General features: G+C 31.7%; 1 protein-coding gene across 1 annotated transcript in view; it reads right to left on the reverse strand.

Moving 5' to 3' along the window:
* The window catches only part of PIGN (phosphatidylinositol glycan anchor biosynthesis class N), an 88,459-nt gene that overhangs the window by 40,008 nt on the left and 33,569 nt on the right, over positions 1-14,882 (reverse strand). The window contains exons 14-20 of the mRNA XM_045527386.1: positions 12,439-12,517; positions 11,242-11,424; positions 8,149-8,288; positions 5,882-5,981; positions 5,685-5,777; positions 4,459-4,550; positions 1,455-1,563 (exon numbers count right to left, since the gene is read on the reverse strand). Coding sequence (XP_045383342.1) covers positions 1,455-1,563; positions 4,459-4,550; positions 5,685-5,777; positions 5,882-5,981; positions 8,149-8,288; positions 11,242-11,424; positions 12,439-12,517 — 796 coding nt within the window. The remainder of the gene's footprint in view (positions 1-1,454; positions 1,564-4,458; positions 4,551-5,684; positions 5,778-5,881; positions 5,982-8,148; positions 8,289-11,241; positions 11,425-12,438; positions 12,518-14,882) is intronic.

The raw sequence follows: 14,882 nt of genomic DNA on the forward strand, positions 1-14,882 counted from the left end.
CTGCAGCAGACTCCATATGACCCACCAGCCTAAAATATTTACCATCTGGCTCTTTCAGAGAAATGTGCTAAATTATGACTGTGAACAAAGTAACCTCTCTTAGAGATCAGGTTAGCAGTCTCATTACCAAATCCTACGGATATATTTAATTTAATCATATTTTCAGTGAATTAAGAAGCAAAAATGCTGTCAATAAAGTTATAACACTATCCTAGGATCATTTGAATTGTAAGACAGTTTTATTTCAGAGATGTTAAAATGTGAAAAAAAATGTATATTTTGGAACCAATGAAATATGGTGGGCAGTACAGGAATTAATAATGTAAATTATTAATAATAAAGCTAATGCAAAAAAGAATTTTGTAACAGAGTTGCCTAATACTCAGGGATATGTCTAACGAAGCAAATAAGAATTTTAGCATGATATTCTTTGCTCCTCTAGTATGAGATTCAGCAACATTCACTTGTGTCAAAGTACTCAGATAAAATCTGTCAAAGCTACTATGGCTTTAGTGTAAAGTCACTCAGTATACCATTTAAAATAAAACATATGTTCCAATGGTTTGACAGGATCTTTGACAAAATATTTCTTCTCTTTTCATAAGTTCTGTTACTATCCAAGAACGAATTTAACTTGTGATATCTTTTAAATGTTGCACATTTTTATTTCAGAGTGTTCTTATAAGTACTTTCTATTACCCCACATTTGTTCTGAGGAAATTTTTTGGGAAGACTCACATGATTTTGCTTTTTGTTGTGTTCTATATGTGGTTAATTGCTTATTTATCTATTTATAAGGAAAAAATGGTTTCCATCCTTATCTATAAAAAAAGTTATTTTACAGAACATTATATAATCATTAATTTTCACAACGCTTTTAGATATTATCTCTACAGATTAAAACCAAACTGAAGTGAAATTACTGAAAATCACACATCTAATATGCAGCATAACTGAGAATTGACTCAGTTTTGAACCATCAAATTCAACGTTCTTTTTACCACACCAAAGCCACCAACCAAGCTGAAGTCTATTTTCTCCTAGGACATCATCTGAAGTCTTAAACTGGCTATTTTTAATATAAACATACCCCAGGCTGCTTTCACTTCAAAGAAGCTTGTCTTTTTTTGACCCAAATGAGGACAGTATAGAATCTCAGTCCAGAGAAAGCCCTTTTTAGCTCAACTTTTTGGTCAGTACAGATGCCTGTTAAATCTCCTTAATCTCTGCTCTTTAGGCATCTTTGGGCTGCCTCTTGTTGACCTTTTTTCTATTTCATACCTTTCAGAGAACGTATTTCCATGTAATATCTTAAAGAGAAAATTTTCTTCTCAGCTGGCAGATACTGAGTGACATAAACACAATGGCATCTTAAGAACATAATTAAATATAACCATAAGATACATTTTGGTATATCATTAAGTATAACATAGTATTGAAAATATGTAACTGACCTGTAATCCATGTACCCATAGCTCTTCCTTTATAAAACTAGCTTTTTTTTTCATGAGAGATGTTACAACAAACAGGGACAGCAGAAGCACCAGCAAGCCTGCACCCATTCTGTTTTAAAATACAATTCACAATATAAAATTGTCTTAAGATATTTACTGAACACAATTATGTAGAAATATGAGACATTTTACCCTAATGTAGAACTTCTCAGTCATTTGGTTTAATCAAGATGAAGTAGCAAAATGGATACACAGTTATAATTGGAATAAAAATCTTAGGATAAAGATGCTATAGGGATGGGGTTATTTGTAACTTCTCCCCACAATTTTTTAATTATCTTTACCTTATTTCTATAATTTCATTTTCAAAAATTTTATGCATACCAACTACTACAATTCTTAGTCTGAGTTGGGGAAATTTACAAAAAACAATGTAAAAAATAGCTAAGTAAATATTTTATTAGCATCTGCAACATACAATTTGTGACTATGAGCGCTTATGCAAAAAGGATCTACATTTATAATCCATATTACATCCAAATAGCTCCTTTCTGTCATTGACCTTGGTGCTTTCCTCAGCTGTCCTGGCTAAGGAAGGGTAAGACAGCTACCCCAGTGGTGACAGAGCAGCGCACAGCTATGAAACAACAAATTATACTTTTCAAGAACACCAGGTTCCTGAAGTCAAAGGTGATTGATATCAAGGAAGTGAAGTCGTGCACTATTGTTGAGCTCTATTTCTCACCTCTTAAAAATATGAATAACATAGGGCAACTGAAATTATGTTGAGGACAAAATCTGCAACCCAAATACAACAGAACTAAGAGAAAAGGAATTGGTTTAATAGAAATAAGAAAGAGCAAAAGGCAGAGCTAGACACCTAAGAAGAATGCAAAACAGGAATTCCCAGGAAAGTGCTTGGTTTCTGTTTGGTTTTGATTCTTCAAATACACTCTTTGAGAATCATAAGAAAAAAAAATAGTTAAATATTCAACATGGATTATCATTAAAACTTAGGGGAAAAAAAGCAATGTATTAATATGATCAAGATTCTTTTTTCTTTTTCTTCTTTTAATTCTTAAAAATAATTTGGCAAATATGTTTTTACCTTAAAGCACTGGAGTAAAAGAGACATTATAGCTATACTGTGTACATTTTTGTTTTTTCCTTTGATTTTATCCGTAAATGTTTCAGAAGATTACACCTTTGTAATTTTCTAAAGAAAGGAGATGATGTGAGAGATCAAATGGAGACTAGAAATTTCTCTGTGAACCAGGAATCAAAATAAAGAAGTTGCAAATATAGCTAGTAGGAAACCAACATAAACTTAAAATCACTGAGCAATCTGAATTAAGTATAGAGGGAAACAATGTAATTTTTAAAAATACCAAATTAGATTTCTCATATTTTAACAAGTTTGTTTCCACCATTCATCTTTAATAGAATATGCAAGTGGCAAATTTTAATGAAGGCCATTTATATAATTTCCTTTCCTTTTAGTATATAGTAAATTCTGCTCAACTATGTCAATACTACTTGAGCAGGACTGATAGGCAGGAATTGATGAAAGGATGGAAAGGGGCTTTATAGAAACAATAGAAAAGCTTACAGAGCAATCTGAGGCCAAGAAATAAATGAAAATATTTGAATTCATTTTCACACATACTATTTATAGTTTATGACAGTTGCAAAATATTTTGACTTAGTAGCATTCTAATAAAGTACAGCTTAGATAGTATGTTCTTGGAATTCAATACAATTACTTTGGGTTTTGCTAATAAATTGACTTCCTGGGATAATTCCTGATCTTCTTGGCATTCTTGCACAAAGGAGAGAAAATGTATAGAACCTGATAAATCAGCACATACTTTTAAAAAATACTGTTTAGTTAATCTTTCTTCAGTTAAAAAAGATATACCTTCATCTGTTAAAGATTTGGTTAAAATGTTGAAAAATGGTTATAGAGTTTAGAAGAAAGTAACAAAGATGATTACATGATTAGAAAATAAGAGAAAATGTTAAATGAAATAATGATTATTTAGTTTGCCAAACACACACACACAAATAGCCAGTGGGTTACTTGACAATAATTTAAAAGTGCAATTAAAAGCAAAGAAAACCAATTATTTTATAGATTTATCTGGATCATATTGAAGAGAAATAAATAAGAGAGAAGAATGGGGAATTCAGGTAAGGGTACATACAGAAGAATTTTTGAACAATTTCAGTGATTAAACATGGGAAAGTTGCTAAGGTAAATATTGTTTTCTCCCATGGAGATCTTTACCTTCATTTTAGAATAGGAGAAAATTTCATTTTTCTAAGACATTTTAGTGGGAATATGATTGAAGAGAAAGATGGGGATAACACAATGGCTTTTAGACCCTTTTGTTTTGTCAACATAATATTTATTCATAGGAAACTAAAATTTTTACTGATTTCCACAATGTACAAAAAAAAGAAAACCTTTTAGAGTATTGGGGGGGTGGTATTTTAAGTTATTATTGTTTGATACAATTTCACTGTTTTTGAAGGCCCAGAAGCATTTCCAAGGAGGCTTACTGACTCTCAGAGCCTAGACCAAAATCATGACTAATGGTTTGATAGTAGTATTTTAACTTCCAGTTTGTTCACATGATTTTTAACACATTGACTGCCACACTAGAAAAAAATTTTTTTTCCTTGGGGCCACAGTGTTTTATTACGAAAATAGAATAAAAACTTTGAAAACAAAACAATCTTTTCTAATTTAATGAAAAATTTGTTATTTTTTTTTTGTTTTCTGTGTGTGAGTTATATGCACCTTGAAAAATAGTTCACGCAGGTCCCAAGGTAAAGAGATGTGTGAGTTACATATGCTTCATGAGGCCCTTGGCTCAAAACTAGCGTGAGTTAAATACAACTCACACGGCAGTTAATGTGTTAAACTCATGACCAAATTTCACAGTGTTAATTGAGAAAAAAATTACACTGAAAAGAAAATAAATTAAAATATTATTCATACACTAGAGAGATATTTGGCTTTCGACCTACAACCGGCATCAGTGGGAACACTGCCAGGAGCAAAGAGAAGACCGTCCAACTCAGCGAGGTGATCTAAAATAAAAAAAAAGTTATCTTTAGACAATATGGTATAGAAAACTATCATCAGTTTTTCAGACTATATGACCATGAAACTAAAAGGAAAATGCAAAATTTTACAGTTGTTTAGTTTAAAAGTAATAGAGTTACTATTTGTGAAGGACCTGTTGCATAGTAGTTATTATATTCAATATAATAGGAACACTATCTCATTTAATTCTCACAGTAACCTCAAGAGGCAGCTTTTATTGTTTACGATATTTCAGATGAGGAAACTGAGCTCAGAGAAGTTAAAATATAAGTAGTACAAGGTCCACAACTACTAAATGAAACATATAGGATTTAAACCTGGGTCTGATTATTTTAAAGCAAATGCTTTGTTCAATTGATATTAGACCATATATTGATAATGATATCTATAAAAAAACTGGTTTGTGATAATAATCAAACAATGGAGCCCACAAGGAAAAGAAGTAACAATACTTTTATAATTAGATTAAGATCAGAAAAAGATCATCAATCCCATTAATTAGAGATTTTTATAAATTCTCATATGGTAGAAAGAAGATACTTCATTCTTTCTGCTTCCTCCATCAAAAAGTATTAAAGTGGAAACATGCAAGTATTCTTTGTAGAAGCACATTGTAATTCTCTACCTAGCTAAAGGAAGAAAATCAAGAGTATATTTTATATTTAAAAATCATCTGTATTGAATACATACTTCTCAAAAAAAAAAAATTAGTGGTTCAGGGCAAGGAAGGAGGTGACTCCTCTGACTCAAGTTCAGAGTGCAGGCCCCTAAGCCACTGTGCTACTCTGAGCAATTCCTCCCCTGCTCCATCATCTAGGTATTTGAAGCTAAAGGATTCCAGGAACTGTTTCAGAGATGGACATATCAGCTCTGCTTCTATGGCATTTCAATTACCACATAACTGGCTCAATTCATTATGAAAGTCTAAGTGAATCACCAAAACCTTAAAGGTATTGTCAATCCTCCTACCAAAAAGCCCAGGCTCTTTTATGTAATGATACATTCTATCCTTTTTTTAAAAAAAAAAAAACAAAAACAAGCAAACAATTCCTTGAATTAAACACATATCAAAACAAAGTAGTTACCAATTTGTCCTATGTCAAAACGAATACTTATACCTTTGCTCGCGTCCACAGCTGTGTGAGAAATGGCCAACCCGCAAATGCAATAAGTCCAGCTGTTAACATATAGCGGTAGAAAAAACTGAGAACCTAGCAATGCATTCCAAAGAAGAAATGAAAAATGAGGTCATTTAATAGCAGTTACAAATATATAAAAGAAATCTGAAAATGTTGTCATCTGGTAAATTACTTACTAATATTTCAATTCCGAGGGTAAAGACTAACAGGTATCCAACAAAATGGCTCAGAGGAAAGGACAACAGTGATGCAACAAGGTCTTGAATAACTTGAAATCTGTTTCAAAAGATTATTTATTAAAAGACTACTTATATTCTATACTGAATTTAAAAAATTAAAAAATAAAAACTTTCAACACAGCTAAAAATCAGGGAGTTTTCCACTTATAGATTATTCAAAAACTAAGATAAACACTAACAGACTTGTTTCAATGGCTTTACTTACCTAAATTTTTTGTTTCTGAAATCCAGAATTATTTTAGGGAAAATGTAATTTCTGAATTAACTTGAAAATGATCACAAAGGTTTGCTTGGTTTTTATAAACATTAAGGACAATAAATGAATCTTACCTGATCTTAGTTTAAGCACGGATACATACAATTATAGATACAGTATCAGATATAAAATACTATGAACCCAAATGCATAAAAACTGAAAATTAAAAAAAATTCATCTGGGTAATCTTATATTAAAATCTCAACTGTCTTAATAAAATAAAGGTAAGTTTTCCTAATCTAGATAGGGGAAATCTTAATAACACTTTTTAAACTGAGCTAAATAACCTTTTGCAAACTCAGTTTAAGACATCACTAATTGTATACTAATTGTAATTAAATGTGAATCCATAACCATTAAAAATGTATTTCACATTTGAATACTTTTTACATTCCATCACTCGGAAAAAAAAAAACTTCCACATTTGTAGTACATTAAGTAGGTAATTATAAAAGGTCAGCATCATTTGGTTTATGGCCTCTTTGTGATTGAAAATAATGGCTACAGAATGTTATCAAAACTATTAAGGTACCATGGAGGAAAGAAAAGCTAACACCAGTTGAAAGGAGAATATTCCTTTTGTTCTCAAAAATGAAAAAGCACAGAAGAACCAGAGATAATTTTGTAAAATCATTTAGGAGATTTTTTTTCTCAAAGAAAAAATGAGTTTTGTTTTATTTTCTATGTAATCTATCAAAAAGATAAAGATAGAATACAATGTACTTTCAAAATCATGCTTTCCCTTAAGATTTGAATATATATTAATGTGTTGTCTTCATAATTAGGACATTTAATAATTCAAGAGGGGTTCTGTAGCAGAATAGAATTTTCTGCAAAAACCTGTCATTCTAAAAGTTTTAAAACTAGAGTAAATGACATTTTATTAATAAAAAATCTGAATTAAATATGCATATCCAACAACCTTATTCTTTTAAAATGGAGAAGTAACAGTATGTTCTTTGATCAGTGTCTTTTTGCCTCATATTTTAAAATAGTTAATATTTTACACATCTTGATATTAATTATTTTTGATATTTTTAATATTTAAATATTTTTAATACTTCATGTTTTAAAGGATGGAAGATGTGGCCAAAGCTGCAGTTCACAAAAATCAGAATGGAAGTATACATAGCATCATGATGCACATGTTAGTCAACCTGGAGGATACCCTTACTCTGGCTCTCATTCCCGGATCTGCTTTAGGGGTCTGGTTTTCTCAGAGGATACTCTGATGTCCAAAACTAAATTTAAATTCTAGATTTCTGGTGCAAACACAGAAATCAACAAGATCTCCAGCATGACTCTGGGTGTCTGTGAACATGAACCAGTAGTAAATTTAGTGATATTATTTAAAAAGTGCTTGAAACTCGCTGAAAAGCCTTACTTCTGACATTTGCTACAATGGTAAGAATCCATTTGAAGTCCAATTTGTGAGGAAGTAGTTAAAGGTAAAACCCTAGCACATGTGAATAATAACGGCTCATCTCATGGTATATATACATTACTGTATTAGATTTAATTACAAACTTTCATTTATCTAGGTTTACATGATGGCTAGGAAAGCAGGGGCAAAAATGTTTGAAAACATAATGCAAATCTCTGTAAAACATGAAGATATATTGGAATCTAAGATGATGAGACAAGTTCAAAATATAAGTTACTCTAGGCACAGTATAATACAATCAATATTAATTATGTTATTTTTATTCCAGATTTTTCTCATAAAATATACACAAAGAAGGGATCAAGGTCACTGCTACTTCAGGGCAATAAAGACGAAGTAAAAAGGTAAAATAAAAAGGATGTTTATATGCAACATTTATGCAGTTATAAATGAAGTAAGAGGACTTAGATCTTTGATGACTTAGGTACAGAAATCTAATGCATTTTAAATACAGATTTAACTGTCAATGAAGTGAAAAACAAGGCAGCAAAATGCATTACTTACTCTCTTAGAACCGCATACCATATTGGCACTGGCAGCAGACAATATACATAATAAGTCCAGGGACAGGCTTGAATCAGCAGGAAAAATGCTACTAAAAAGCCAATAGCTACAAAACTACATGGCAGGAGATGGCTTGGTTCCTGAAAACCAAACAAAACATTGAAACATTTCCAAGTCCATGGTGATTGATAGATTTTTAAGAGAGATTTTATAAAGTGAAGAAAACATTACTTTCTTTAAATGGTTCTACAACTAGATGATTAATCAAAGAGTTTTGTATTAAAGAAAAACTATCATTTGAGGAGCATTTTACAGAAGAAAAAGCTGGATAGCCTGGAATTACTATTACTAAGTAATTCACAACTTAAAAGTGACTATGATTCTAAAATTTGTTTGCAAGTAACTCGTTCAGAACTCTGAACATATTTCCTCTTAGGACCAATTTTATAATGTTGTTTTGAGTTCTCTGGCTAGCTCACAAAGCCCATTTAACCAAAAATAAAGTATGGGACTTAATCTTCATTTGGAAAAATGTCTGTCTTTACTCAAGCTCCAACTTGACATGCTTCCCAAGTTGCTCTCTCCATTGCCCAACCACAGTAGGGTCATTCAGTCATACCTACTCTGCCCAACCACCAGCCAAACAAGAAGGGATTCCTCACTGCAAGTGACTAGGTATAGCCTCTATGTGCTCTGGGCCAGGTGTAATGGTGCAAGGACTTTAAGCACAGGTGATTATCCCAGATCACTGGGTGAGCCTGATTCAATCAGTTGAAAAGCATTAAGTGTAGAACTGAGGCTTCCCTGAAGAAGAAATTATACATGTTGAGTGCAGCTTTGACTCCATCCTGCAAGTTCAGTCTGCCCTTCCTGATGGCTTGATCTTTGGGTTTGGGACTTATCTACAATAACTAGCACCCATAATAACCTAAGCCAATTCCTTACACTAAATCTCTTAATATATAGCTGCTACTGGCTCTGTTTCTTTCATTTAATATTCACTGATACAGCAACTCTTCACTAAATAAAATGAAAATGCTATAGTCCAGCATTTTAGACTTTTGATTACTTTGGTCTCATCTATATTGTCAGTAGTAGTATCTCGTATCCATCCCTTTAACAAACCTCCCACATTCCACCAAAATTATATTTGTTTTGAAGGCAGCATGGCATAGAAAGAGAAAGAATTGAAGTGTTAGAAAACATGAGTTCTGTCATTGAAAACCAGCGTGTCCTTGAGGAAAATATGTAATCTCTCTGAGCCTAAATTCCCCTGCCCATATTATGAGAATTAAAATCACCAAATTTAGGGCAGTGTTAAGCCTAACTGAATAACATATGTAAAGCACCCAGGACAGTCCTGGAACAGTGGGGGCCCAATACATATTATTTATTACTATTATCCCAGCATAATAGTGCATTTTCCCAAATCTGCCTCTGAACAGATTTGCATCATTCAATTTGCTTTAATTCTCATCCTCTCCCTACAGTCTGACTGTTAAACATGCACCAAGACTTACTTTTTCCTATTATCATCACCCTATTCAAACTGAACTCTCCTTTATTTAAAATATGATAGTCTTTCTATCACCTCAAACATTTAACACATAGTAAAGTTGTCTTCTGTAGTACAGTATAGCTGTAGTGACCTATATCTGGTAAGGTGGCTATGTGTGTACATCTCTTATGTACTTTATTTAATTCTAAGCTCCTCAAGGGCAGAATCTGAATCTTACATTTCTCTGTACAGCCTATGCAGCATCTAGAATCATACTGTACACTCAATTAAATATTGGCTACATTATCAGATTAATGAATATAGAAGATCGACTATGAAATCTTGATGATGTATCATCAATCTAAAAACATCATATCCTTTCTCAATAACCTGAACATCAGGATAAACATGAAAAGGCAATCTTAGGCACAAGACTGCTCTGGATTCAAATCTCAGTCCTTCATATGCTAGCTGAGTGGCCTTTAGCAAGTTATTTAATCACTCTCAGCTTCGGTTTCCTCTTTTGTAAACGGAAATTATAATGCCTACTTCCAGCACTGTTATGAGTCTAAGACAGCAGAAAATATTTCAGGTATTCAGCAGAGGCATAGATATATTCATTACTAAAGCACTGCCGTTTCTGTTTCTTTTCTCACCATGTAGGAAATTATTCCCATTCTAGCCAACTTCACATACATTCAAATAATTAAAATTACTTGGAAGAAATTATTTAAGATGTATGAAAGTATTATAAAAAAGTGGAATAAACACTAATGTTCTTCCTTCCATTACAGAAAAATACAATATAAAACAGGAAAAGTTACCACTGGGAATGTTTGCAGACCATTATTATTACAAATACACCATCAGGATCTATTACTTTTTAGAGGATTTGGACATGGTTAATAATTATTAGAGAGAACAAAACAAAGGAAACAGAAGTGGTATATTTTCCCTGGTAAATGATAGTTAGTGATATATTTTAAAAAAGTGTTTCAATATAGTAAAAACATATATGCAGTTATATTTTCTCAGTAATATGAAGTATCAATAAAGAGATTTTTTTTTAATTGAAAGCACAGTAAAGTAGGGATGAATTCTTAAAATAGGGATAAAAAGAAAGTTCTGGAAATTTGTATTTTGAGAAATTTCACAAGTTGAAAGAAGGTAAGAATAATTCAAGAAAAATATATACATTATGGTATGTTATATTGCTTTGAAGTAGTTTTCTGACCATTTGTACTAAAAAGATATGGAATACTTGTAACATGCTAAGTAATTATTTAAAAAAGAACAGAAAGTCAACACTATTAATACCATAGGAGAATTTAAATTATTTATACAACTACCTTTATAACCCTCTCAAGTTAGAGGGCTATTATTATCCATACATCTTTTTTCTAACTGAAGAAATAAAGATGAATTGAAAAAAGATCCAACACAACAAAAGCAAATGAAAAATAAATAAGAGTTAGCTTAGAACAATGACTAGCACATTCTATGAACTCATTACACATGACTTGATTCAATTTCTTTCTTCAGTCCTAGTGATTTTACACCATCATGTAAATCTTCATTATGTTTTCTGAACCTACCTTAACTTCTTTACTAACACCTCTTGTGAGATTGGAGTGCGACTTGATGATCAACAAAGAAGCATAAGATGTCCATCCAACAAAACCAGTAACAACACTGATGCCCAAAAAGAATCTGTCATATGTGTGATAATAGGACAGTCCTTTCAATGCAAGATGGATTAGCTCCTTGCATAGGGAGACCTGCAAAGAAAGAAAAATACAACTTGAACGTGGAAAAAATAAGAACACCTAAATTTCAAAGAAAGAAAATTTGTAACAGCCAAACCTTTATATTAAAATTAGTGAGCAACTGTAGATGATGGATTAAGAATAGATTTTAATTGTTCAAGGCTCTTCTTGCAAAGTATGAGAAAAATCCAAAGTAAAATGAACTTTTTAATCTTGATTAAAAAAGGCATTGTAAATGGAAACTCTCTATGATATATGTAGTGTTTAAAAATGATTCATTTTGTGGAAATAACGCAGACGATGCATGAAAGAAAGAAATGAAGGTCTGTAATATAGTTCCCCAAATAATGGAGATGATCATATTTATATCACTTTTTACTTTCTCATACCAGATTACCCAAATAAGTTATAAAGCATCATTAAAATAGCTTAATATTTTAAAGGAGAAGTATAGCTTACCATTTTAAAACTACAACAAAAATAAGCATGGATTAGCAATTATTTAGGCAATTTTAGAAACTGAAAATAGAATTCTTTTCTACTTTAAAATTTTATGACCATTTAACAAAGAAAAAAATCAATGAAAACAATCTGAAGTAGGGGTTGGGAAGAGTCAAAGCTTCAATATGAATCATTAGACTTCTGATAGTGGATAGGTAATTCCAATTGACAACATGTAGCATTCTAAAATATTATACATAAGTAGGGTGACTGCAACTTGTAATATATTTTCTCATTTTAAAAAATGGTAATAGTTTGAACTCAATCCTCTGCTAAAAAAAAAAAAGGAAAAAATGGTAATAGTTCATTTCTAACATTAACCTAGAAAAATTTACCATAATATTATCTGAAATAAAAGAACTATGTCCATGGCTAAAGCAACTACTCAGGAAATTCAACTGTTCCCTGAGGGCTCAGGAAAGCTCCCTTTCCTGCTTAACTTTGTTATCCATCACCCTACATTTCCCCTCTCTATCCCCCAAAATGATGATCAGCTATTTACATTTACAAGGCCTGTATACTTACTACTTCATCAAACTTTTTCTGTTTTATATAAGATCTTGCTTTTCTTAAAATGTTGAGCTGTTTGGAATCAGAAAGCAACCTACAAAAGGGAAAAAAAAAAGAATAGGTTTGAAGTGTTTCCTCATTCCAATTGTATTTTTTTTTTCTTAATTGAAAAAAAAGGATAGCGAAAATTAAGAAACAAAACAAAACAAAAATGAAAGAAATAAACCTTGAGCTATATTGTATTGTTGCTGGTTAACTAAACTCTTCCAAGAACTAGCTTTTGGTCAAATTTGGTTTTATTGAAACTTTGAGTCAAGAAAGAGACAAAAATTGGCATTCAGTAACCACCAGAGAGGAAAGGTTTTAGATAACATAACAAGGTCTCAACTGGGATCCCTGGGAGTCTACACCTAAAAACAGAGACAAACCAGAGGTCAAATGAGATGTAAAATTGCAACACAGCTTTGAGTTAGCCACCACTCCTTGTGCCTGTTAGAGGATACGGTAAAACCTCTCCAGAGAAAAATGAGATAACCCAGAGTTTAATGTATAGTGATAAGCATGTTTTAAAACTACCAGAATTAACAAACAGGACCAATTGAAAAAATACAATAGAAACAAACTCATAAATGATTCATTTATTGGTATTATGAGGTGCAGATGCTAAAATAATCATTGTTAATATATTCAATAATAGAGGACAAGATAGAAGATTGTACCAAAGAACTGGAATCTATTGTTTAAAAGAATCAAAATGGAAATTCTAGAATTAAAGAAATATAATAAAACTGAAATTAAGAACTCAGTAATAGCAATCTGGACACAGCAGAAGAGAGATTTGGTGTAAGGGAAGATAGGTTCACTAGGAAATATCTTGCCTGAAGCTTGAAGAGCAAAAAGACTGGAAAATACAGAAAGGACCATAAAAATATATATACCAGTCATTATGAACAGGTCTAGTATGAATATATTAATACTAGGAATCCCAGAGAGGGAAGGGAGAGAAAGAATTTGGCAGAAGCAATATTTGATGAGATAAAGGCCAAGAATTTTACAAAACTGATGAAAGACACTAATGCATAGATTTAAGAATATCTATAAACACCAAGCAGAATACAAAGAAAACTACACATGCACATGATAGTAAAATTGCTGAAAACCAGACAAACAGAAAAAATGATAGAAGCCAGAAAACAATGAAATGACATCCTTAAATTGCTGAAAGAAAATAATTCATAACCTAGAATTCTACACCCATTTAAAAGATATTTCAAAAGTGAAGGTAAAACAAGGACATTTTGGGGGCTTGTACTTTTTGTGTTGTAGCTAAGAAACCACTGCCTAACCTAATGTCATAAAGATTTATTCCTATGTTTTCTTGTAAGAGTTTTATAGTTTTAGCTCATACACTTGGGTCTATGATCCATTTTGAGTTAATTTTTACATAAGGTGTGAGGTAGGAGCCCAACATCATTCTTTTGCATACGGATATCTAGTAGTTCAGAACCATTGTTGAACAATATCACTTTCAATAGCCTGTGAGCCTAGCTTTCAGGAATCCCACAAAAAACAGGCCCAGCTAAAACATTGCATCATGCTCACAGATATGGATTCCCACTAGGAATTTATAGTTTATTCACAGTCCTCCCAGTCCAGATACTATTTATAAATCTTGGATGATTGTTACTGTAAGGTGACACTCCATTTTTATCAGGTTCCTACAGAAATAGAATTAACTTGTGAATCCAAGTTTAATTCCCATGTAGGAGAATGGGTTTTGTTTGCCTGTTACTCACATCTTTATCGCCTTTAAAAAACCTGAACAAAAAACTGTATTTAAAAACTTTCCCACAAAGAAAACACTTTGTCCCAGATGGCTTCAATTGGGATTTATTCCAACCATTGTAAGGATAAAATAACACCAATATTACACAAATTCTTCAAATAAAAACACAACTTGTTTTATGAGGTCAATGTAACTTTGACATCGAAACTGGATAACATTATAAGAAAGGAAAATGACAGGCATTATCTCTCATGAACGTAGATGGAGAAATCCTAAACAAAATTTCAGCAAGTTAAATCTAGTAATATAGAAAAGGATAATATATCACAACCTACTTGGATTAATTCCAGAGGTGTAAGATTGTTTTAACATTCAAAAAGTCAATGTAACTTACAACATTAACAGACTATGGGAGAAAAAGCACATGATCATTTCAATAGCTCATTAAATAGCAGTAGATGTAATTTAAAGTCCATTTATGATTTAAAAAAAACACTCAGGAAAATAGGTATTAAATGGAATTTCTATATCCAGTTAAATGGTATCTAAAACCATTTATGTGTGTATGTGTGTTTACTCTGATTTGATTATATGAATGTATTGTATACCTAAAACATGTACATCTATTATGTATTGATAAAAAAAGAAAATTTTCAACCTAAAATTCCTAGAT

The sequence above is a fragment of the Lemur catta genome, chromosome 16, assembly GCF_020740605.2.
Source record: "Lemur catta isolate mLemCat1 chromosome 16, mLemCat1.pri, whole genome shotgun sequence".
Taxonomy (NCBI): Eukaryota; Metazoa; Chordata; class Mammalia; order Primates; family Lemuridae; genus Lemur; species Lemur catta.